The sequence below is a fragment of the Lingula anatina genome, chromosome 1 (assembly GCF_051362555.1).
Source record: "Lingula anatina isolate TDL-2025a chromosome 1, LinAna3.0, whole genome shotgun sequence".
NCBI classification, from domain to species: domain Eukaryota; kingdom Metazoa; phylum Brachiopoda; class Lingulata; order Lingulida; family Lingulidae; genus Lingula; species Lingula anatina.
The window spans coordinates 28157231-28181454 of record NC_141767.1 but is presented as its reverse complement, the minus strand read 5'-3'; the positions used below and the strand labels follow the sequence as shown (position 1 = coordinate 28181454).

The window sequence follows — 24224 nt, the reverse complement described above, 5'->3', positions numbered from 1 at the left end:
AAAACAATTGCATAAATTTATAATTAATTTTTTATTTGAGTACTTGAGCAATAGCATGAAAAAGCTGAATTCATGCACAGAATCACAAGGAATGCAAATGAACAATACTAACAATAGAACAGCTGTTTTGCATAAACTTACCCCCCTCCCAAATGTGATTGGGGGTTTCAATGAATGTAGCAGTAACAGAAAAAGTTTTTAAAAAATCAATAAAAGTATACATAACAAATTTACTGATTATAATTGGTAAAAGTTTAATTATCAATGCTGCTGGTTTCTATATCTCTCAACACCACTGCTTCAAACTGGGTTTTCATTTCAAACATTTTCAAAGAAAATGAGTTGTCTTTCTTATAAAAATATCATAGTTTCACAAACACTAAAACACAACCACCAAAACAACATCGAGTTATCCTGCACGTCTGTAGAAAAAATACTCAGTTTTCTTTTATTGGCAATTGGCCTTAAAGATTAAAAAATAACCTAATATGAAGAATAAGCAGCATGTGACACACAGCATGGGGCCACATCTTAAAAAGCTCACAGGTGGGATTGTCATCTGACTAAGATCACAGATATATTCATATATACTAATATATAGTGATAAAAAACTTGATATGAATACTTCTGCAGGCATGCCATTTTACATCTCATCACCAAGAATAACTGTCAGACAAGAGGAAAGCAGAAAAAAAATCCCTCTTTTAACCCAGGTCCTTCTAATTGGCAAATGCTTGGCTCAAATCTTTACATTTCCATAAGGTATTATTCATTAGAACCTTAATTTTTAACAGGTTAAAATGAATTTTAGTCTACTACCCATCAAGGGGTAGAGTCTGCTTAAGCCTAGGTCCCAACCTAATATACTGGCTGCTACGTGTGGTCTACGGCCAAAAAATAGGGAAAATGTGGGAGTTCATGCATGAGGAGCATGTCCATCGTGTGACTTTTGGAGGACGCAAACAGCACGTAGAAACTTTTCACCGATTAATGATTTCTTCCCTACGTCCTAGCCGGACGCAAGGAACCTAAAAACCTTGTGTCCAGAACGTAGTTGGGACCTAGGCTTTATGAAATTCACCCAGTTCATCCATTAAAGGGTACAATCCACAAGGGGTATAGTATACCCAAAAGGGATATCGTACTCGCAAGGGGTACAGTTCGCCAACAAAGGTCATTATACGTCCACAAGGGGTATATACTCTAGCTACAAAGAGCTGAGACCGGTGTTTTCTTCTGGTTTCTGTCAAATGGAGATATTGATGTTGTCCATGCCTTTCAACCATATATTCCTCTAATAATAACAAGAACTACAGAAGAAGTTACTAACTTCGGAAGCAGATTCTACCCTTCGCCGATTTCCTCACCAACTTCTTCACAGGGGTTATCTTCTTCCTCCTCATCATCTTCCTCTTCATCAGACTGTACCCTGTGATAACTGCTGCTACTGGTGCTGCTACTGCTGCTGACCAGATGAACATCACCGCCTATAGCACCCAGCTCAGATCTGTAAGGATATTGTAATATAAAAGAACTAAATAAATTGCTCCATCAAGGCGTGCAATTTCAAACAACACATAACTTGCTGATGCACAGAAGCCAAAAGATATAAAATGTAAGAGTGAATTTGGAAAAGATTCTGAACAGTCTATGATTTGGTTCTATTAGGAGTGCACTTGAAGAAGTATGAGTTTGATATTTTTTTGAGAACCATTTATGTTGGTCCTTCTACTCACACATTCACTTACCCTCTCTGCCCAGTTGCTATGGTACCACTGACGTCCTGTTGAGAGTTGGTGTCAGATGACACAGCATGTCTACTGCGCACCTTGATCAGTGCCTCACAGAACTTTCTCCCCATTTCTTCCAGCTCCCTGGTGCCTATGTGCAATCCCTAGAAAAAAATCAAAGATAAATACATACAAATAGGCTCTAATAAAATGCTAAGGGTTTCTATCATAGGCAAATATAATAATATTTGATAAGAAGGCCAATTTGTTGTAGATTTTGTCATTTGGCAAATTACATACTTACTTCTACTTCATAGCATTGGAAAAAGAAACCAAAGCCAGGTAAGACCTTGGACCCATTATACATGTATTACAATAATATGTGTGTACACATTCTTTCTGCATATGTTGAACATCAATCCCCTTTGTTTTCAGGTGCTATTCTTTCGAGAACAAAATTCTTGAAAACCCACTATCTTCAAACAATTCACACTCTCTGAATCCTACACTCCAGTGTGCTTCTCTGAGTCCTATCACTCACCCTGTAGGGTCCCTGGTCACACCCACAGTAGGTGCTTTCCATGGTGTAGCTGCGGACAATCCCCACCCGTCTCCACACTACCACTCTGGCCGTGGCCTCCTTGGACTTCTCCACCATGAAGCTACAGTTATTCAAAGAGAATGCTGGCGCACTGGCTAGGAGTTTGGGGAGAGTCTAATAAAAATAAATAAAGTCGAGTCAGCTTTGGAAATGTAATGCAAGTTTGCAAGCTTTGTGGCAACCTGATGGAAAAACTTTTTAATAGGTATGAACCACCCTACACAGTATCTGTTAAATCTTTGTCAAATCTGATACCAGCCTGATAGGGCTTGATTTATTCAAACTAAATGCTTAAGTTTATACTAAAGTGACAGTAAAAACTCACCTTGTATCCTGTATCTTCCACTTTTCCAGCCAACATGGCCGGGTTATCCAAGTCTTCAGTCTGCCAGGACATACTGGGACTACATCCATAGAGAAATACGTTTTTCCTTCTGGAGTGACCATGATAATCACAGTAGACCTGCAAGGAATAATAATAATAATAATAATAATAATAATAATAATAATAATAATAATAATAATAATAATAATATATGTATATACTGAGCTATACTGATTGTACAAAATTTATCTAAGACTCAAAAATATAAAGAAACTTAAGTTTGATGCATTTTTATTTAGCGGAAATGCTTATCATAAAAATAACTATTATGTTGTACATTATATTCAGCATTCTGAACAAATAAAATATCTAATGTTTGTGTATAATACAGATTTGCTTGGGATGACAAGAAGGCACTTTCATATCTTCTACACGTGTCAAAACTCAATACACCCTCCTAGTAACAAGCTCTTTACAACTTTGTAGACCAAAAAAAAATCTCTTTTTAGAATTGAAATTAACTCCTGTACTTAACTTATCTTAGTCAAATGTTTTATAGAGAGATTAAAGTTATTGATAAATATTACAAAGATTGATAAAAATCAATCTACGGATATAAATGTTTACATGTTCCCGTACCACTGGCACTTTGTTGACCATCTTGAGGTACTGCAGCAGGCCCCGGGTGTGGTAGATAGTGGGGTGCAGTTTAGGACATGGTACCAGCCAGCGCCTGTTCAGATCCTCTGCTACCAGGGAGCACCTGTGGCTGTAACAGATAGAGGGAGTGTCAGCAACCAGATCAAAGGGATGTGCAAACATGGATCTACAAATTGTGGCAAATTATGTCAAATTGAATCTTCATATACAAAGCATAAAATATGAGCTTCGCCTTGGGCATGCTTTTAAAAAGTTTAATTCAACTATTTTGCAACAGATTCTCCAAAGGATAAAAAGTAGGATACATATAACACTAGAAGAAGGAAAAGGATATCACCACACTTACTTTCCATTTATGACACCATCTGGATTCAGCATTGGAACAATCTTGAAGATGTACATCTCTCTTAGAGTTTGTGCCATAGGAGCATTGCTGAGAAGAAACTGAATAGTACCTGAAAAATCCATGATCACCCTCACAAATACACATCTCAAAATACATCAAAACTGTAGCAGGATGCTTAGGTTTTGTAATATCTAAACAAAATTCCATGACCTGCAAAATATAATGTGCATCAGAAAATAATCAGATCTACTTGACTCAAGAGGCATTAATTCAAGCAAGTTTGACCAGACCAAATCAATCTTAGGTCACACAAACAGTCGGTTTTTTTCTCCTTTTTTTAAGCAAAATGGAAGTCTTATCTATGTGCTCATTTCAATCTGAAGCTACGGTTTTACCTTTCATCACCCAGCTGGAGTTGCTTTCCCCTGGATGTACCCTGGACGACAGGAAGATGTAAGGGCGGTTTCCTAGAAAAACAATACTGAAAGTTACCTACATGTTGAAAAATAAAAATTATTAAGAAATAAAAGCAAGTTGTGACATGTCCCAGACATACACCAATCGTGTATATCTTTCAGTTTTACATTTCTTAGTTACTTACTAAACTGCTCTATCCCCTCTCTGTTGTTGCTGAGTGGGTAAGCAGTGATAGTCAGCAGGGGGACTGCATTGCCAGATATGGTCTCGGTTAGCACTTGGTTTTTAAAGTAGATGCTGCTTTGGTCGTAGGTGTTTTCCCATTTGATTAAGTGAGTCTGTGAAAAACAAAAACAGAAAATAAGAAGAAGAAGAAGGAGAAGAAGAAGAAAAAAAAAGAAGAAGAAGAAGAAGAATGAATGAATGAATGAATGAATGAATAAATAAATGGTGTACAGAGTACTATAAACAGATAAATGTAATTCAGACAAATACACCAACCCATCCGTCAATGTGAAACTATTCATAGATTTCCCATACATGATGATCATGAGCAGTCCTGTCAACCTACCTGTAACATGGTATAGGTATATGGAAAATGGTATGCAATGTAGCAGATGTCTCTCTCATGCTTGAAGGTGATGGTAAAAGTTGCCGTGTAGTACGTCTTTCCTTTCTGTCCCCCTGTGACCTGTGAGCTGCGTGTGAAGTGGTTCTTGTAGTAGCATATCTCCGAGCCCACACGCAGCCAGTGGGGGCGGCCCTGCAGGGCTTCCTTCACAGAATACATCACTGGCTGCATTCCTGTAGAAGAGAAACAAAATAACATTATTTTTCCAATCTTATGATAATAGAATAGATTTCTGGTTAATGTAGAGGTAACAGGACTGAGTTTATTGAAGCAAATGCCAGCTTACAGACACAACACAGAATCAATGAATAATATTAAGAGAAATCTAAAATAAGTGATTCACATATATGTACAGTGCTTGAATATGGACATGTTTGCTGATCTGTGACCTGCTAATCAAATCATTAAAAAGTACCATTCCATTTGTATTCCTGAAGATTTACTAGCAAGGATAATAGAAGGAGGCACGTGTCAGGAATCATTTGTAACTTCAAATCCAGTTTCACCTTAGTCTAAAAATATCGTTTTTCCAATTCTGTTACAAAACTTTATATAACACACAAGGACGTATCTCACCATAATTGAACTGGCTGTTGAGTTTCTCACAGTTGCTGATGTTAAACCTGTATGGCCTGCCCACCTCCATGTTACTAATCTCAAAATAAAACCACTGGTGATGGTGGTTTGTGTTGATATCGGGATTGAGGAAGAGGTCATATTCATACTGACGCACCTTTTGAAATCAAATTGAATCATGTTAAATTTTATATCATTAATGTTGCATTAGTTTTATAAGTATACTATATCATATTTAACATTTTTAAGTATTTGGTAGTAAAAGACGATAAATATCTTAAAGGCACACAAAACATTGTAGATCTTTGATCAACGAATACTTCAGTAATCTTGCCTTAAACTTTAAAGGGATAATAACTTTTCGTATGAGATCTATATTTCACAATAAAAACATTTGTGAATAACACAGAAATATAAAATATATACTGTTTTAACACAAAAATGGCAGTTATAGCTATTATTCTGATATCTGAGCTTGTCTTCAGACCACGTGACCTCCATTGATGGCTATACTCTGTTAAAATCTCTTAAGAGATTTTAACAAAAAACTAAACTTTTTAGAAAAAAACCAGGGACTTACTTTGAATGTAAAAATGGATTCATTAACCATTGGTGAGTATGGGAAAATTGTTGTTTACTTCAGGAAAATTCATTTTTTGGCCGAAACGAAGAGTTATTATCCCTTTAAGGAATGCCCTAGCTAGAAATGCATTACTGAATGTTGCAAATCTTGGTTATAAACTCTACAAGAAAATGTTTTCTACCTGTATTGCTTTCCTGAGATTTCCACTTTCAAATTGTGCATTAAACATCAAGTGAGCACCAATATCTTCTCTCCTCTGTAGCCTAGAAAACAACATATTAACACTTCACAGCATAATCAATTAGAATTTTATAATTTAAAATTAAACGAGACTTACCTTGGTTAAGTCGATGTTTGATTGTAATTCTGTGAGTGTAAAAGTGAGGGAGGGCTTAAATGAGATATGCTTGCGCATGCGTACTCAGCCTTTAAAGCTTGATGTTTTCACATTTTTTTAAAGAACATTTTTATTTATATTTATATATCTGTGAGCTGATTACATTGGAATTATATTACTGAGTAAGCTGGGTGGGGAGGGTGGCATTTAAGCCCTCCCTCATTTTTACACTCACAGAATTACAATCAAACATCGACTTAACCAAGGTAAGTCTCGTTTAATTTTAAATTCTATTTCGTATAAAAATATCGGTCAGTCTTAAATGAGACTTTAAAGTAAAATGTGACAAACATCAATAAACCAGTATTCAATGGCCTTTATTTCAGCTTAAAATATCGTTTAGAACAGTTTCAACAAATCATCAACAGATACTCATGTAAACCTATACATGCCAGTATATACTAGTATATGAATATGCTCATTACTTCCTTTTTAAAACTCCATATTCAAATGTGGTAGCTTTATCCTCGATTTGTTTCTCATAGAATTTTGCAAATGATTTTTCAGTACTCCAACCAGCTTTGTTCAAAATATCTGTCACTGGCACAGAATTCATTTTTGCCTTTGAAACAGCAGCAGCTCTCACACTGTGAGCACCAAATAAAGTAGTGTCTATTCCCGATTTTGTCATTACAACTTTGATCCATCTAGAAATCGTATCTCTTTGAACAGGTTTATAAGGTTTCATATAACTTATAAGCAAATTTTTATCAACATTATGCCTACGCAATGTCTTTGTACGAGCTATATACTCTTTTAAAACAGTATAAACACACAACCTCCTATCTGGAGGGTAAGCTTTAAACACAATATGTGATGAATTACAACCTGGTCTACTTTGCTTCAGTAAACCACATAACTGAAACACAAACTCTGAACTCAACTTTTTCATATCAACAACAGAAATTAAATGCAATGTTTGTACACGTGTGGCATTAATTAATGCCATGAGCATTGTAAGTTTTAAAGTCAGATCCTTCAAAGTCAAGTGCTTTACTGGTGAAAGTTTCCTTAAGAAAACCAGAACTTTATTAACATCCCAAATTTGAGCATAACGTTGTCTTGGTGGCCTCAAATTATAAATGCCTTTCATATATCTTATCACCAATGGATGACTCCCTGCTGAAACTCCATCAATTTGAATACCCATTGATGAAATAGAACCTCTTGCTGTATTTAAACTGTCATAAGCTAAGCCATCATTAAACTGTTTTGTAAGAAATTCTATCACCTCTTCCACATGTGGTGAAATTGAATTAATTTTCCTTTCACCACAGTATTTGAACCAGCGTTTAATGAACACGTTGTATTGTTTCTTTGTCCCTGTACGCCAAGATGACATAAGTATGTGGGTTGATTGCTCAGAAAGGCCTCATTCTCTAAACTGTTCCCTGATACTTTGCATACAATGAGTTTCAACTTGTCCATAAGAGGATGTTCCACTGGGAGCTTGTTCCCTGGTAAAGTTAGCAGACCTTTTTTCTTTTGAATGACTATTGGGTTTTCCACAAGTAATTCCATCAACTTTGCAAACCATATCTGTGTTGGCCATACAGGAGCCACTATAATACCCCTGGCTTTGTCTTTGCGAATCTTCTGGATACAATGACCCAGCAAACTGAAAGGTGGAAACAGATAAACATAATTCAGTGTTCCCCAATCATAAGTAAATGCATTAATACCCCAAGCAAAGGGGTCTGCCTGCCATGAACAATATCTTTCAACTTGCGCATTTAATCTAGAGGCAAAAAGATCAATAAATGGATTTCCAAATTTTTCACATATCTTTTGAAATACATTCTCATTCAACTTCCATTCTAAACGTTCATTAAACTTCCTAGAAGCATCATCAGCATCTACATTATCTTTCCCTGGCACATGGACACAGGTGAGCCAAACATTTTTCTCGATACACCAATGCCAAATCTTTTTTGCTATGTTATTGCAATCATAAGATTTAATTCCACCCATATTCTGAATATAGTCACATGCTGTAATATTATCACTCATGATCTTTACATGTTTATTTTCAAATCTAAATGTAAAAGACTGCAATGCATATAATATTGCTAGTAACTCTAAAGCATTTATATGAAGGTTAGCTTCTTCTGGAAACCATCTACCACCAATTTTTTGACCCTCCAAATGAGCACCCCAGCCTAATTTGGATGCATCAGTATACAATATAATGTCAACATTTCCTTTGTCAATTTTCCTTCTTTGCAAGTGGACATTTTCCATCCACCATTGTAATTCTTGCTTCATACTTATTGTAATGTGCATCATAGCATCATAATTTCCATTGTTGCTTTTTAAAGCACTTATCTTCTGCTTTTCAAGTTCTCTATAATGGAGTTTACCATATTCAACAGCTGAGAATGTTGAAACTATAATTCCAATCACTTTAGCTACTAGTCTTACTTTTGCTTCTGTTTTAATGATAAGCATTTTACACTGCTGTACAATGTGATCCATTTTATCTTTAGGTAAAGTCACCGTCATACTTTCAGAATCAATTATATTTCCCAAAAACAACAATGATTGTTGGGGAATAAGGACAGACTTTTCTGCATTGATTATAAAACCAAGTGTTTCCATTAGATGTTTTGTGCATCTTATATTTTCAACACATTCAAGGTAATTATCTGAACACAATAAACTGTCATCAATAAATCCTGAACTAGAATGGCCAAGACTTCTCAATTTTGCATATACAGGCTTTAATAATTTCGTAAATATTTTGGGCCCTTCAGAAACGCCATTTGCAAGGCATGTGTATTGATAGATATTTCCTTCCCAAACAAATCGAAAAAGAATTTGCTGTTCTTCTGCTATTTTCACACTATAATATGCATGCTTTATATCAATTGATGCTAGGAAGCATCCTTTTGTCACTAAGGTCAATGCCTTTTCAAAAGTGTCCATTTTAAAATGTTCATAGGGAATGTGTTGATTCAGCTTCTTAAGATTTAATATCATTCTGTATTCTCCATTCTTTTTAGGGCGTACAAAAATAGGAGACAAAAACTGCCCCGGTACACTTTGAACTTTCTTAATAACACCAAGATCAAGTAGTTTAGAAATTTCTTTCCTGATTATAATTGTTTCTTCTGTGTTAAACCTATATTTCACCATATCATTTAAGTTTTGAAATCCAATGTTGGTATCAACATTTATATGACAATTTTGTACTATATCCAAGATATATGGGTCACTGGTCAATTTTCTCCATTCATCTACAAACAAATGCAATCTACCAGCTTGAAATTTATGTCTCACCTCTAGTATCTGTTCTGATCCCACTGGCTGCTTTGCCATGAGAACTTTTTTGAATCTGCATGTGCACCCCTCTGGGAAGAACTTCCTCGGCCACGATTGTACCTTCCTCTCATGCGTCCCCTGAATCGTGGGCCCCTTTGGTATGGGCGGTTTCTATAATCCAAGCCCATTCTACTCTGCATCATTTTATAACTCATTTTCGCAGAATCTTCCACTTCCCTTGCAGATTTGGTAATATCATCTCCAAAGAGAAAAGTTGTGCACGGAATGTTATGATTGCACAAAGGTTTGTACTCTGGCTTGAGGTTTGGTTTTAACAAATCCTTTCTAAAACAGTTAATCTGTGTATTGGCATGACCAAGCAAAGCAATACTGTCATTGAACATATCAATGAGTTTTCCAAGCCCTTCACTCGTATCATTTCCTGTTTCTAACTTAGCCAGTTTGTCTATTCCTTTAGTCATCAACGTAGCTGCTTTTACAACTGACATTTGAACATCCTGTAACTTCTTATCATTTGTTTTGGCATATTGAGGAATAATGTTCCATACCATTTTATTGGTTTTGACTATCACCAAACTTTCACAGTTTTTTGGCCGTGAGTTATTTTCATCTTTGGTAAGTTCTGTATACTTTGAATGATCTACTATCCCATTGGTGAACAAATCATTGACACTACTCGCCAACACACTGTCAACTTCCACGTCTGTATACTCTATTAATTTATATCTCTTCGTCATATCATCAAATCTGTTTGTGCTACTAGTACCTGCCTCCGGGCATGTTTCATCCTCCAATCTTTCATCATACTGTTCATCAAAGTCATAATTCTCCTCACAATAATCATCGTGATACAGGTACTGTTTCTCTAAAGTATCTATGCGTCCCACGACGCTGTTAATGTTCGTTTCCTGTCTCTGCACAGTTTCTTGTATATTTTTCATTATAGTTAAATATTCATCACTGTTATGACTAGATTTTGCTTTGTCGTCTAGTTTCCCCTTTCCTGTTCTAGTTTTTACTTTCTTTGCTTTAACGTCCTCGCTATTCTTACATGTATCTATTGCGGGTTTTGAAAGGCCCGGTAAAACAGCACTACACGTGCTTTCGGCCGCCATATTGAAATTAAGTTTGGCACACAAATGATTCGTAGCCTACAATGTGTAACTACGTTACAGATCAATATATATGCCGCATAAAAGATTGCAACTCCGTTGCAAAAATGTTTCCAACTTAAGCAAACAAACTACGTTTGTTTTAGATTATAATTCTGATAGAAATAGATCGCATCTATTTTCAGGCCGACTACCCAGCCGCATGTCACAAGCTAACTGTGAGTACGCATGCGCAAGCATATCTCATTTAAGACTGACCGATATTTTTATACGAAATAGAATGAAGCATTTATCAGTCACATGCCATGTTACAACAATCATCACCATCATTAATGTGAAAATGTTAGTAATTCTCTTACCTCTGTTCATCCATATTCTTCAGATTGGAGTAGTGAGTGCTGTACATGGAGCCGGCCAGTCTGACTATGGTGTCCAAGTCATAAACAACTTTATCTAACAGCTGGTCTGGGTTGATCATACGGTCTATATCTTCAAATATCTTTTGCCTTAAACACAAAAATAGAAATTATGAAACTATCAAAAATGTTTATTTTTTAGTAGATGAACATTCAGCCTACACTTACAGTAATTTTTATAGCAGAGGATATTTCTGGTACATGTACAGCCTGGCAAAGTATCAGGAGATGCACTAAACCATATCTTAGGGCAGCTTTCAGAATATCAAAACCAAGTGTCTGAAGTAATCACTACGTGACTAAGTCAAATCACCACAGTCACACGAGACTGTAACTGTCCACGGGAACCTGGCATCTTGGTGTACAAAATACCGAGCATGTAATTAATATTATAAAACCAGTCTGAACAGGGCTACCTACAAAACAAACATGTTTTCTTAATCTTTTCATTTACAATCAAAATCATATTTCTGAATTACCAAAACATTCACAGATACCTTTGTATCCCAAACTTTTTCTCAAACAGTGGCTCCCCATAAGGTACAGGTTTGCAGCCATGGAGCTCTGGATAGGCAAGTTTGTTAAACCTTCCCACACTCTTAGTTCTGCAGGCCATGTCTGAGTAGATTTCTGGACCATCAAAGGCTGTTCCTGTCACAGACAAATATGATGCAAAAATCACAACCAAGCCCAAGTTAAATGCATGTTAATACGAAAACTGATGCTTTTATAATCTGCTTGGCATTTTTTCCCACTTTGCAAGGCAAAATTTCAAGTATCACATTTCCCTCATCTAGCAATTTTTTAAATATACTGTACTTAAATTTTCATGGTGGGAAAGATAACAAGAATCTTTGCAATATACCTAAACCTAAGTGTTTCAAATTATTATCTACCTATCAGTCTGGCTCGACATACCTTCTTCTACCATGTACTCTGAGCCAGCAGAGTCCAGGAATTCATCAGACGCGTTCAGTTCACTTGGGGTGGTCATTCTTGTAATGGACAACGGTGCAGTGCTGTTCCATTCAAGATCCAGCTCTAGAACTTCTCTTGCATTAGGTTTACCACTGGGTTTCCCCTTCCCTTTCCTACCCCCCTGAGACTGCTGCTTGGATCCTTTGGAAGCCTTTTGTCTGCCACCTTTGCTGGCACTCTTAGCCCTGAGAGTGGGGCCACATTTGGAAGCTCTCGGTGGAGAAATATCAAGCCTAAACACACTGGCACCAGTTCTTACATTCACCGCACTAGCACTATCTTCTGAGCTGTTATCCGATGCCCCGGCAGTAAGCCTGGGTTCAACTGCAGTCGGTCTGTTTAAAAGTCTTGATGATGAAGAGCTGTAGGAAGCAACATCAGCACCACTCTCTGTATCCCTCCCTTGGCCCATTTGAAGATTGTTGAATGAGTCACAGAGTTCGGAAGTTCTGCGTAGACTATGCAAGCTGTGGCGACTGGAGCGGGGCATCTGATGTATCAGCTCCTCCAGTGCTGTCTCAGAGAAGCTGTGTCTAGGAAGTCCAGACATCAGACCACTACTTGTGTAGAAGTTCCTGGATAATGTCAATTCCTCTTCCTCCTCTTCTTGAATCTGTGAAATGAATAACAGACAATGAAAAATAATTCCTAGTTTCCTTAGTTGACACAAGCATGCTTTCAATACAGCTTAATTTTCCTATGGCTGCTGCAAGTTACAAAAATAAGTTTTCTCTGGGTATTTTATTCACAATTTCTAATAATCTTAACTATCTTCTTTTAAAAAGTTTTTGCTAACTCCTAATGCATTTTGCAGTGTATGAAGAAATATTATACTTACCTCAAATTCAAACATCTCAGGGAAAAATTTGTCATACGATAAGGACAAATCTTCAGCAGATCTCTCATATGGTAGTTCAGCACCAAATTCAGGAACCTGTTCTGCCTGAAAAATACATATTTTATGCTTAAAAACTGATATCAAGAAGTAAGGAATACGACATTGTCACTGAGCTAAATTTCTAAACAAAAAAAAACTTTAAAAACATTCATGTAAAATGGTTAATGTTCTAACAAATATGTTCCTTTTGGATCCAAAGGTCCACCAATAAAAGGAAGTAATGACATTCAGAAAATACAATTTTTTGAACATGTAAAATATCCATTGACCTCTCCTCTATAATAAAAAGTACACTAGTAACCACTGCAGTCTGATCTGGCCACCAGCCTAGAGCAGGATACCACTCCATCAAATGCAATTTGGCAAAATTTAACCACACGATTACCAATGTGGTGAGACAGAGGAAATAAAATACTTTTACACACTTAGGAATCCTAGGTAGCAGATGAAAATCAAAGCAAATATGCCGAGGATGTAAACTTTAAAGGGAGACATGCAACATTTTGAAGCAGATTCATATCAGATATCAAGAGCATGCACTAAATCAATAGTAATAGATTCAGGACACAAACTTAACTCAGGAGTCGGTGATTCTACATGCAAGCAATACTATTCATAGTTCAGCATTCCAATCGCCATTTTAAGAACATTTTATGTATTTCTTTACAGCACAGCTGTAGATGTAACATTTCCAAACTATTTGTGTGTAAATACATGTAAGCAGGCCTTTTCAGACTGCAAAATCAGATGCACATATATATCCATATAGGCCATACCAGGCAGCAAGGGTACATATGCATTTATGCAAAAGCAGGGACACATGTACATATATATATATGTATACATTCAGGCAAGAATCAGTGAGAAAAATCCAAGGCAACAAGCAGCCCAACCAGGCTTGATACTCACAGCCAGCTCATCATAAATCTCCTGTAATAACTGATGTCTCCTGATTGGGTCCTCCATCTGTCAGAATGTCAAGCATTAATCAGCGGAGCAACAATGAATGCTTTCACAAAGCAATTATAATGTTATAACTCCCACTTCCTCCAGTTCAGTTTTGATAAAAAAAAACCTGGGATAACTGCTTGACAATGTGCAAATTTGTCCTTTACCACGTAGTGCCAGTTGATGACAACATGTGACACAATATTAGTGTTTTATTTATGCTACCAGTGTTAGTACTGTAAAAAGAACAACAACAACAGGAAAAAAAACATGAAGATTTTTTAAAAATCAACTCACTTCAGTTTGTAATTTACTGGCTTCAGTATCATCATCACTGCTGATGTCATCATCATTATCCAGTGAACTGTTTTCACTGCCGTTGTCGCCACCTATTGAACATAAAAGGAAAAGTTACCATAGTGGTATTACTGAAAATTTGCAGAGTGTGAAAATTTGTTCAACTAGGAGTACAAATTTTAATAACTAAAAATATGCAGACAATATAATCCAATACAAAAACTTATAGTTCATACTTAACAACCCAAACCACACCCCATTTTAGAGAAGATATAAAAATCAAATTTTAAAAAACAATGGAGCATAATGGTTTTCTAAAATAAAGCATTCCCAATCATCAAAACTCATTTTTATCATTACAACTGTTCTCCAGCACAACTGCCAACATACCATCGTTGAGCATCATAAACTCTGGAATGTGAAAGTCGCTTTCAGGCAGGGGACAGGTGAGAACGCTGCGGATACTGGCGACTGGAAGACGATTCTTTGGAAAACACTTGCGCATGATGAGGCTGGAGATGAAGATCACCTGCTCCAGGTCACGGCAGTTGATGCTCTCTTGACAGGCACTGTACAGAATACGGATGCCGTCTGCCTGGATGAATGCGTGGCGACCAGATTCTGTTAAAAGCAGAGGAAAAAACAAAAGTGAGCAGTATAGTTTAGGACAGGTTGTTTAGTTTTGTAAGTCCCAATAGATATTATTATTTTATATGAATTATATGATACATAATTTGTTTTGTATGAAACTATCTATGAGAGAAACATCACAAAAAATTACATGATTCTGATCAATATATTACTCTCCATTGATAATTTCTTCTTAAATAAAAAATGGTAATCTTTCAATATCAATAGTCTAGATAGTAAAAATGAGTTTGGCAAGGCTTGTATCCAAAAGTTAAACAAGAACTCCTTACTGAGATTTGTGATATGCTTGAGTACATTCAGCACAGCTTTCCGTAGCGCAATGTGCCTGTTTTTGCTGTCTCCCCTGTGCCAATCAGAGAACATGTTCAGTAACATGGGGACTCCTCCTTGCCCAATGGCTCTCGCTGAGTTACTCTCTGTGAATATAAAGTGAATTTAGTATGTGCAGCATATAATACTTTCCATAAAAATAGCTTCCTGGCATTCTTACTTTTAGCTGAGCATTTATGATTTTCAGGCAACATACTATTTGCTCTGTTTGTTCTATGCATCAAAGAACTAGAGGATCAGAGAGGCGATACCGCCTCCGAATATTGTACCACCAGCTGGAGCAAGCGCATTCGTATAGACCCCCACATACACAAAATAAGGGACATAGCCACCAGTTTTGTGCTTGACAAGCTGTAAAAATGCAATCAACAAGAATTTTTAAACTATTGCAAAAAATATATATGGTACAATCAAATTTAAGTTCTTCGTAAGGTAGGTCAAGGGTCAATTTCAAGGTCACAGTAAATTGCCAGTATATGACTTCCTATTCAAGTTCAAGAGTAACTATGGACCTATCTCTGTCAAGTTTGAAGTTAAAAGAGAAAGAAATTAGCAGAGTTCAGTTCATGATAAAAAGTAGGTCAAAGGTCAATTTCAAGGTCACATTTAGATTGCCAGTATATGACTTTCTATTCAAGTTCAATAGTAACTATGGACCTATCTCTGCCAGTTTTGGAGATAAAAGGAAAGCAAAATTTGCAAAGTTCAGTTTATGGTGAAAAGTAGGACAAAGGTCAATTTTAATGTCACATTTATAATGCCAGTATATGACTTCCTATTCAAGTTCAATAGTAACTACGGACCTATCTCAGCCAGTTTTGGAGATAAAAGGAAAGCAAAATTTGCAAAATTCAGTTTATGGTGTAAAGTAGGTCAAAGGTCAATTTTAAGGTCACATTTAGATTGCCAGTATATGACTTCCTATTCAAGTTCAATAGTAACTATGGACCTATCTCTGCCAGTTTTGGAGATAAAAGGGAAGCAAAATTTGCAAAGTTCAGTTTATGGTGAAAAGTAGGTCAAAGGTCAATTTTGAGGTCACATTTAGATTGCCAGTATATGACTTCCTATTCAAGTTCAATAGTAACTACGGACCTATCTCAGCCAGTTTTGGAGATAAAAGGAAAGCAAAATTTGCAAAATTCAGTTCATGGTGTAAAGTAGGTCAAAGGTCAATTTTAAGGTCACATTTAGATTGCCAGTATATGACTTCCTATTCAAGTTCAATAGTAACTATGGACCTATCTCTGCCAGTTTTGGAGATAAAAGGGAAGCAAATTTTGCAAAGTTCAGTTTATGGTGAAAAGTAGGTCAAAGGTCAATTTTAAGGTCACATTTAGATTGCCAGTATATGACTTCCTATTCAAGTTCAATAGTAACTATGGACCTATCTCTGCCAGTTTTGGAGATAAAAGGGAAGAAAAATTTGCAAAGTTCAGTTCATGGTGAAAAGTAGGTCAAAGGTCACTTTCAAGGTCATAGTAAGATTGCCAGTATATGACTTCCTATTCAACTTCAATAGTTACTATGGACCTATCTCTGCCAGTTTTGGAGATAAAAGGGAAGAAAAATTTGCAAAGTTCAGTTCATGGTGAAAAGTAGGTCAAAGGTCACTTTCAAGGTCATAGTAAGATTGCCAGTATATGACTTCCTATTCAACTTCAATAGTAACTTTGGACCTATCTCTGCCAGTTTTGGAGATATAAGGGACTAAATGTTATAATTTTGGAGTTACCATAATGTGCCTTAAATTTCGTACAGAAAAAATTAATTAAAATAAAGAAAATGTCATTTTGGTCAAAATTCTTGAAATAGGAGGTGCTCTGAAGTTTCAGAAGTTCATATTTGATGAAATAATGTCATTTTTGAACACAAGTTGTCTGCTTTGCCAAGCCTTATGTTTTATTTTTCCAGAGTTCAAAATTTATTATCCATTACCGTACTGCACATTTTGCTTTTACCACCAATATGTACTTTTTGATACAGCGTAACTCGAAAACCGTATGGAATACAAAAAAACCGAGACCACCTCCAGTGTTGGGCTTTACATGCTCTACAAAATGCAAAAAAGAATGGGTCTCTAGCATTAACGGTTCCCGAATTAGAGACAGTTTTCAGTTTCGGTATCTTATGGCCGCTACTCCCGTGAAAATGCACCGATTGACCCCAAATTCATGGAGATGAAAGATGACCTGAAGGGTAACACCTTCCAATAATATTATTGGTTAAGTCTGTGTGGTGTCTGAATAACAGGGCAAAAAAAATTTTTTTCATAAAAAATTTCATTTTTTTGAAAATTTTGGCCCATTTGACCTTGAAGTAAAGGTCAAAGGTCAAATCCAAGGGTATATTTGAAATCTACACATATGACTTTTGGAAAGCCGTCTATAGAAATTTTTCCCATAACTCCTTCCGTAGGGTAGATAATTAGCATTTAATTTTGCCATTTTTAGACAAGGGTGCATTGCAATGAGTGCCACACCCAGACCCCAATACCGACAAAGCCCAAATTTTACTTGGAACGAGTTGAGATTATAGGTGACCTAAATCCATGAGATGGGTACGGGGGCCCTTACCGTCTAGGAGGAGAAGCGGTAACGGTAGCCGTCCGGCGGAGCCGGCGGAGCCAACGGAGCCGGCGGAACGATCCGGACGGGACCGAAACCATGTGTACCGCCAGCGCTAACGCTGGTGGTACAATTAATTCACAAATATATGCATGGAAAAAGTGTCAAAAATTATCTTAAAAACCCTTTTCTGTCTAAAAGCCTTATCCAGTAAGGTACATTTTCTTTCTCAGTTAAAATACCTCTTATATCTAGAACTTTTGATTGTTCAATTCTTACTTTATATTACCAGTAACACAATTATATCAAAACAGTTATCATAATATGTCTGTAAAATATTTTTGAAAAATTAATTCTGTAAAAAAAATACAATGAAATCTTAAATGGACAGCCATATCACATAAAGAATATCTCTTCTCTACAATTAAATTTTGACCCCCTTGTTTCTTACTCACTTGACTTAACCAGTAATACCAGAGAATCTAATGTCAACTTCAACATGGACAGATGTTTCTTTCCACATGATGTGATCACCCTGAACAGGTAACTGACAGCACCATTCTTCCCCAAATAAGAAGCATTCACAGCTGGAAATAAACAAACAATAAATATATAAATAAATAAACAAATACAATAAAATAAAATAAATACATTTGCAAGGCATGAGGACGGCCTGACCTTACTTCAAAGAGACTTTTATACATGTCAAATTAAACTGATAAAATTATGTCATGGAAGAAATTTTTTTTGCAATGAAAAGAAAGAAACATGAAAATCATATGTAATATACTGAGAAGTTTCCTTTATTTTCCAAAATCTTTCATGAGACAAATCTTAACTATGTTTCTATTTGCTCAAGTAAATAATACAACCAAATATTGGGTTCATTTAGCATTGGGATTCAGTCTTCTCTCAAACCTCAATAAAAACTAAGTCAACATCTACTTTCAACATCAATGCACGTACCATTGTTAGAGTATAATTTGAGTACTGGCAGCACTGCTTGGAGGACCCTTGTACTACTGGTGTGGTTTCTTAGTAAGCCTAAGGTTACTGGCAAGGCTTGGCTTAATCTCGCTTTCACTCCAAACTTACGATCTATGAACAATACCAGAATATTTTAGGCGGTGATATCAGAACCACTCTGGGTGGCCATAAGAAGTATTTACAAATAATATCTACAAATATTTGTCAAATGCACATCATGCTCTTAATTACATTTTACGTACATTTTTAATCACATTTCAAAATGAGAGAACAAGTAGATAAAAAAATCTTGAAAAATTTTTGTGAAAAGTTTTACAGTCAAATAAGCCATAAAATTAAATCTGTACCTTTAGGTCCTAATTTAGCTAAAAGGTGGTGTATTGACAACAACAGTTCTTCATTTGGTTGGGTTTCCTTCCACTCCCCCGTGAGTGCAGCAAACAATCCCTGGGTGGCCCCATTACTGACTAGAGTACCTGCTTTCTTACCAGAAGCTACAAATATGTCAAACAAATGTTCAGGCTGATAATATCATCAAAGTAAATTTGCTTACTTGATTGTAAAGCAGTATGTAAACATGCAGGTGTATGATGACATTATTTATGATGATTAATTACATGACAATGTCTTATCATAGCACTGGTAGGCCAAGAACAAATAAAAAAGTTTGCCAGCTTAAGCCTTCCTCTTTGCACTGTGTGTGACTGGCCATTTTTTTTAACTGAGTAGTTCCAGCACTGGTCGATTTAAGACTTAAATAATATGTAATATATCCTTAACTGAACTGTATTATGCCTACAATATGAACACTGATAAAAAAAGTTAACCATAAAATGCCTTGGGTAATATGTGAGCTATTTTGCCTTTAGTATCTTACATAACTCACCTGTCTTTCCTATCAGTTCTGCTAGTATGTAGACAACATTCTGTGTGACTGCCACATCTTCGGCCACCTCTAATATTGTGACTAAACTGTCTAAGTATTCACTGTGCTTTAACACAGCATCACGGTGGGTTTTTTCTAAATGAAAAATATATATATATATATATATAAAATCCAGTTCTGTAAATTGGAGTGCAGATTTTGATAAACTGGTTGAAGGCAATTTTGTTTGTCTTAAGACAAAGACTAAATATAAGATTCACAAACACTTCAATTGCTGCATAATTTTGAAGTTGAGTCAATGGAAGGAAAATCAGCAGGGAATAATTTGTCCTTATATCTTACCTTGGGAGCTGACAAACTGTAGTATCTTAGTGGTGGTAAACCTGAGCTGTTGGACCTCCTCTGGGTCTCTGCGTGAAGGACGGTGGCCGAGGAGCTTTTCCAGTGTCTGGAACAGGTTACTCAGACGAGTCCTGAAAAAAAAAAGTAATCCCCTATATGCAGAATGTGTTTTGTTTTGTTTAACAATGATGAAATAAACTGAGACACGGAACTATGTGTTCTTGATTTTCTAACGATCTAGAAAAGAGTTTTATGTACATTGTACACACTAACTATTTAATTATAAAGCCAGGTCCCGTGACCCTAAAAGTGACTGGCCAGCTTTGTTCATCTTTTTGTACAGCTTTTTGAGTTTAGACAAGCCTATAAGTATCACTATTCCTATTTTCAAAAATTAATGTATAAATAAAAATCAAGATGTTAAATAAAAATAACTATTTTCACTATCAAATGGAAAATAAAAAATAGCATGTTATTCAATTTTGTTAGGATACATAAAGAGACTGAACACTGCTCTCAAGTTATTGTTTTCCATACCAAAATTTAAGACCAGGCACTAGCCTTTAGTCAACCAACAACATAGTTAAAAGAGGCTAGAAAAAGCAGGTAAAATGCTGTCTTAAATGCTAAATTTGATTTACTTTTGATTAAAAAAAACATTTGATTAATAACACATATTTATGATTGATTTTGTTATAATTCTGCTTCAGACAAAAAAAACTACAAATTCTCTAGAATGTCCCCAGAGAAAAAACTAACCTACCAGAGGTACATATCACCCATCTTAACAGCAGAGATCCTTCTCTCATTCTACCCTACTGGCTCACTTCTCCACAGCTATTATAATACTTTATCTTTAAGGCAAGCCAGATCATCAACACCAAGGGCGCAAAACATGAAAGGAATTGGTAATAAAGATGCAAATTCATCCTGACATATGCCGTTATCTTACTGCTTAGCTACAGTTACAAATAACCTCGCTAAGCACTGGTGAGGAAATGGGCATCCCAGCAGAGAGGTTTGCAATCCTACCTGATATAAACATCCATATTTTTACTTCAATGCCTGCCACCAATGATAACTCCTAACATACAAATTACAAACTTCCAACACCTTTGCGTGATTAATCTTTACTTGAGTGCTGGGCGTCCTGGATACCTCAAATGCTTTATAACATATTATGAACAAAAATCTGTTTGCTGCCACTAAGTTGTCAATAAAATAACTCCATGCCTTATTTGATATCAATCAATGTCCCTATTCAAATAAACCATAATAAAAGCATACACTCAGTCCCTTAATGGACTTTGCCTCATTCTTCTATTGATTTTTTATGTGATGCACCATCTAGACCTGTGGCTTCCACACAAAAAAATTGATCTACTATCCTCTGAGTGAATTAACCACTAACAGAAACAAGAGAGTGCCAAGAGGAACATTATTAAACTAATTATTTTGGTTAATTACACATTAGCTCGATAATTCTGCTGGCAATATTCTTTGAATAACATATTACAATGGCTAACGGCCTGCTGTGATTCTAAAAAATGTAATGTTTTATCAGTCTAAAAGCTTAAGAAGTAATGATAAATTATCATAATATTTTATGCAAATTAGAAAAATAAAGAAACAAAGATACCAAGTATTATGTACATGATGTTTTCCCTCTAAATTAATCTATTTAACATTATTCTTTTGTGCTATTTTCCAAAACAAATGTTTCAAAACCTGGTCATTAAAGGGATTGAGACAAATAACTAATAACAAATAAAAAACACATCTAAATTAATACATAGAGGAAACAGGAACTGAAACCAGAAAAAGTCAGCTTGAAGGATTTGAATTTCACAGAATGACTGAATATATTGATCTTTTATGAAAATAAAGGATGCCATATACTCTACTTTTCTATAACAACAGATCCCAACTCCAGCTTTTGACCTTGGACATTGCTTATTGATTTGCTTTCCAGACCCACTAGCAAAATACATGCACACACACAGCAAACAGTGAGAAGTCTGAATAGTTCTTGTACACTGGCTTATGTAAACAAAAACTATTGTTGGTAAGAATCATAACCCCTTCTGACTACTTTTGTCCTGAAAAGTCTGAATTAACATTGGAAAAGGTCGAAAGGAAAATAAAAATCTATGAATATGCAAACACAGAGGCTTAGGTGCCAAGGTTACATTGTATTGCTTATGGATTTTGACATCATCTCTATTATGTACTCTAATAAATATTAATTACAATAATGCATAGTAGTGCTGGGGTTTATGTAAATTTACATATGATATCTGGCCTTAAATTTCAAACGTATGTTTACCCTATCATTATAAAACTGAAAAACACATGCTGGCCAGAAACTGGGTGCAGCTTTCAAATAACCAATTAAAAATCTTTCAATTTTTTTTCTGCAAAGAGTATACTTGCTATATTTCTGTTAGAAAACAGAGTTGAAAAAAAAAACAACAACAACAACAAAAAAAAAAAACTTACCTGTCCATTTCAGCATCTAGATCTTAACCCGCCATCTAATGAAGATCTGAAATAAGGATTGACATGCAGGCACAACATTCAAAGCATAATTAATTGACCAAAGAGCAAAGGTTTTAGTATAAAAGTGAAATATGTAATTATACACAGAAAAATAGAAAAATTGTATGAGAAGAAGTAAATTACAAAAAAAAAGAAGTACTACATGTATACATCTACATGTAATAATAACAAACTTTTAATTTTAGGGGCTATATTGAATATGTGTGCTGTTTATGAATATTTCCATTCTTAAAAAAAAAGCCAGAAAATACTCTGTTACAGAGAAGCATCATGCAACCAGTTAGATTTACTTCAAGGTAACAAATATATTTCAATACATTCCATTTGCAAGATTGCAAAGATGTATCTATCTGTTAATTCTGCATAATTTATCCATTAGATTTTCAATAATCACTGCACCTTTTTAAGTACAACAGATTTCTCAACCATTGAAAAAACAACCTTACAACTCAATTATGTGTAATAAAACCAATAAATATTACCTAATAACGTCAATTATTATTGTGCACTGCAAGAAATCTGTTAAGACCCATTTATTACTACCATACCCATCTGGTCATTGAAATAAAAAAAAACGATAAAAATGTTGCAATGAAAACAGGTGTGCTGATCATCTTTTATCGACGCGGCTTGGTTCATAACTGGACCGTCTGCCGCCAACTGCTTACCTGTACTTAGAGGTCATGCTGTGATGATTTGACCGTTGACCGAGGAAGCCATGCCTTGGCAACGCTAGACTACGGAGATATGACTGGTCTGTGAGGAAATGCAGGCGCAGAATTCAATGAGCAGTACTGTCCAACTGGTCTGAGACTGTTTTCCTACCTTTAAATGGATCAGAATCGGTGCATTTAGGGTAAAATTTGAGGCGAATCTAGCCTCAAACTTTGCAACCTCCAAAACATGGCCGATATATCACGTGATTTATGACGTCAGAAATTCACCCTTTTGGGGAAACCCCTTGTCAGTTCGTGGGCAACTCCATGGGACTATCCCTTTCTGCATTTGAATTCTACCTTTAATTAAATTAATAAAGCTTGATTTAGTTTAAAATAAGTGGCCAGTCATTATAGCCAGCGACAATCTTCCGAAGTATCAGCGTCAGGTACACTCTAGAAGGTTTATAAGAAGCTGTGGATGGCAAAAATAAGCATGTATTTTGTAACCCATGTTTTGATATCTTCATGTGCTGTTCTAAACGACAAAATCAAAATATTTTGCGTGAGCTATATACATTAGTACTAGTAGCTTGGGAATAGATAAAAAATCTTCTATATCATTTGATATCATTAATGTCAAGTTTATATGATGATTAAGATTAATGATGAGCATGATATTTATCACTATAGCCTATAAGGGTCAGTTCTCAGCTTCTTTATTTTTTTATTATTTTGTATTTTTTTTAAAATAATTTATTTATTGTCGTTTTAGACTTTATTTACCTTCACACTCAGATATTCAGCACCTTTGTCTCAGGAGCATGTTACAACCCCCTTTAAATGGATTAATTTTACTGATAGAAAACGGCACTTAAACAAAAAGTGAAATTGTTAAGGAAGGCACCCATGTACAAGCAAACATGTTTAAGTGTATAATTTTTAAGTTTTTAACTCATGATCCTCACTCAATACAAAAGAAAATTGAGGTGACATAATAATATGAAAATGCATGATTTGTCACAAAAATTCACTAAACAATCTTCCCA

At 35.6% G+C, this 24224-nt stretch overlaps 1 protein-coding gene and 1 long non-coding RNA gene across 6 annotated transcripts; both read right to left on the bottom strand.

The window, feature by feature from the left end:
• Positions 1 to 12: 12 nt before the first annotated feature.
• LOC106175928 (cytosolic carboxypeptidase 1) lies at positions 13 to 23443 on the bottom strand. 5 transcript variants are annotated; one of them, XM_087007100.1, is made up of 26 exons: positions 23188 to 23443; positions 22460 to 22505; positions 19961 to 20091; positions 19619 to 19753; positions 19080 to 19226; positions 18712 to 18843; positions 18201 to 18332; positions 15118 to 15264; positions 14588 to 14818; positions 14198 to 14289; positions 13862 to 13918; positions 12893 to 12997; positions 11995 to 12667; positions 11574 to 11727; positions 11020 to 11166; positions 6051 to 6132; positions 5287 to 5443; positions 4651 to 4883; positions 4264 to 4417; positions 4058 to 4129; positions 3663 to 3771; positions 3296 to 3425; positions 2657 to 2794; positions 2272 to 2445; positions 1749 to 1894; positions 13 to 1507 (listed from the first exon to the last, which is right to left on the bottom strand). In XM_087007100.1, exons 2-26 carry the CDS (start codon positions 22465 to 22467, stop codon positions 1345 to 1347), a joined length of 3849 nt encoding a protein of 1282 aa, XP_086863226.1. In that variant the 5' UTR covers positions 22468 to 22505; positions 23188 to 23443; the 3' UTR covers positions 13 to 1344. The 5 variants fall into 5 exon arrangements, with proteins under 5 accessions (XP_086863226.1, XP_086863229.1, XP_086863222.1 ...); XM_087007103.1 differs by lacking the exon at positions 23188 to 23443 and adding an exon at positions 23002 to 23158; XM_087007096.1 differs by lacking the exons at positions 22460 to 22505; positions 23188 to 23443 and adding an exon at positions 20993 to 21427.
• LOC147764184 (uncharacterized) lies at positions 6568 to 10391 on the bottom strand. Its single transcript, XR_015333278.1, has 2 exons — positions 9546 to 10391; positions 6568 to 7884 (listed from the first exon to the last, which is right to left on the bottom strand). It is a non-coding gene; the product is annotated as an uncharacterized LOC147764184 (long non-coding RNA).
• Positions 23444 to 24224: the final 781 nt, after the last annotated feature.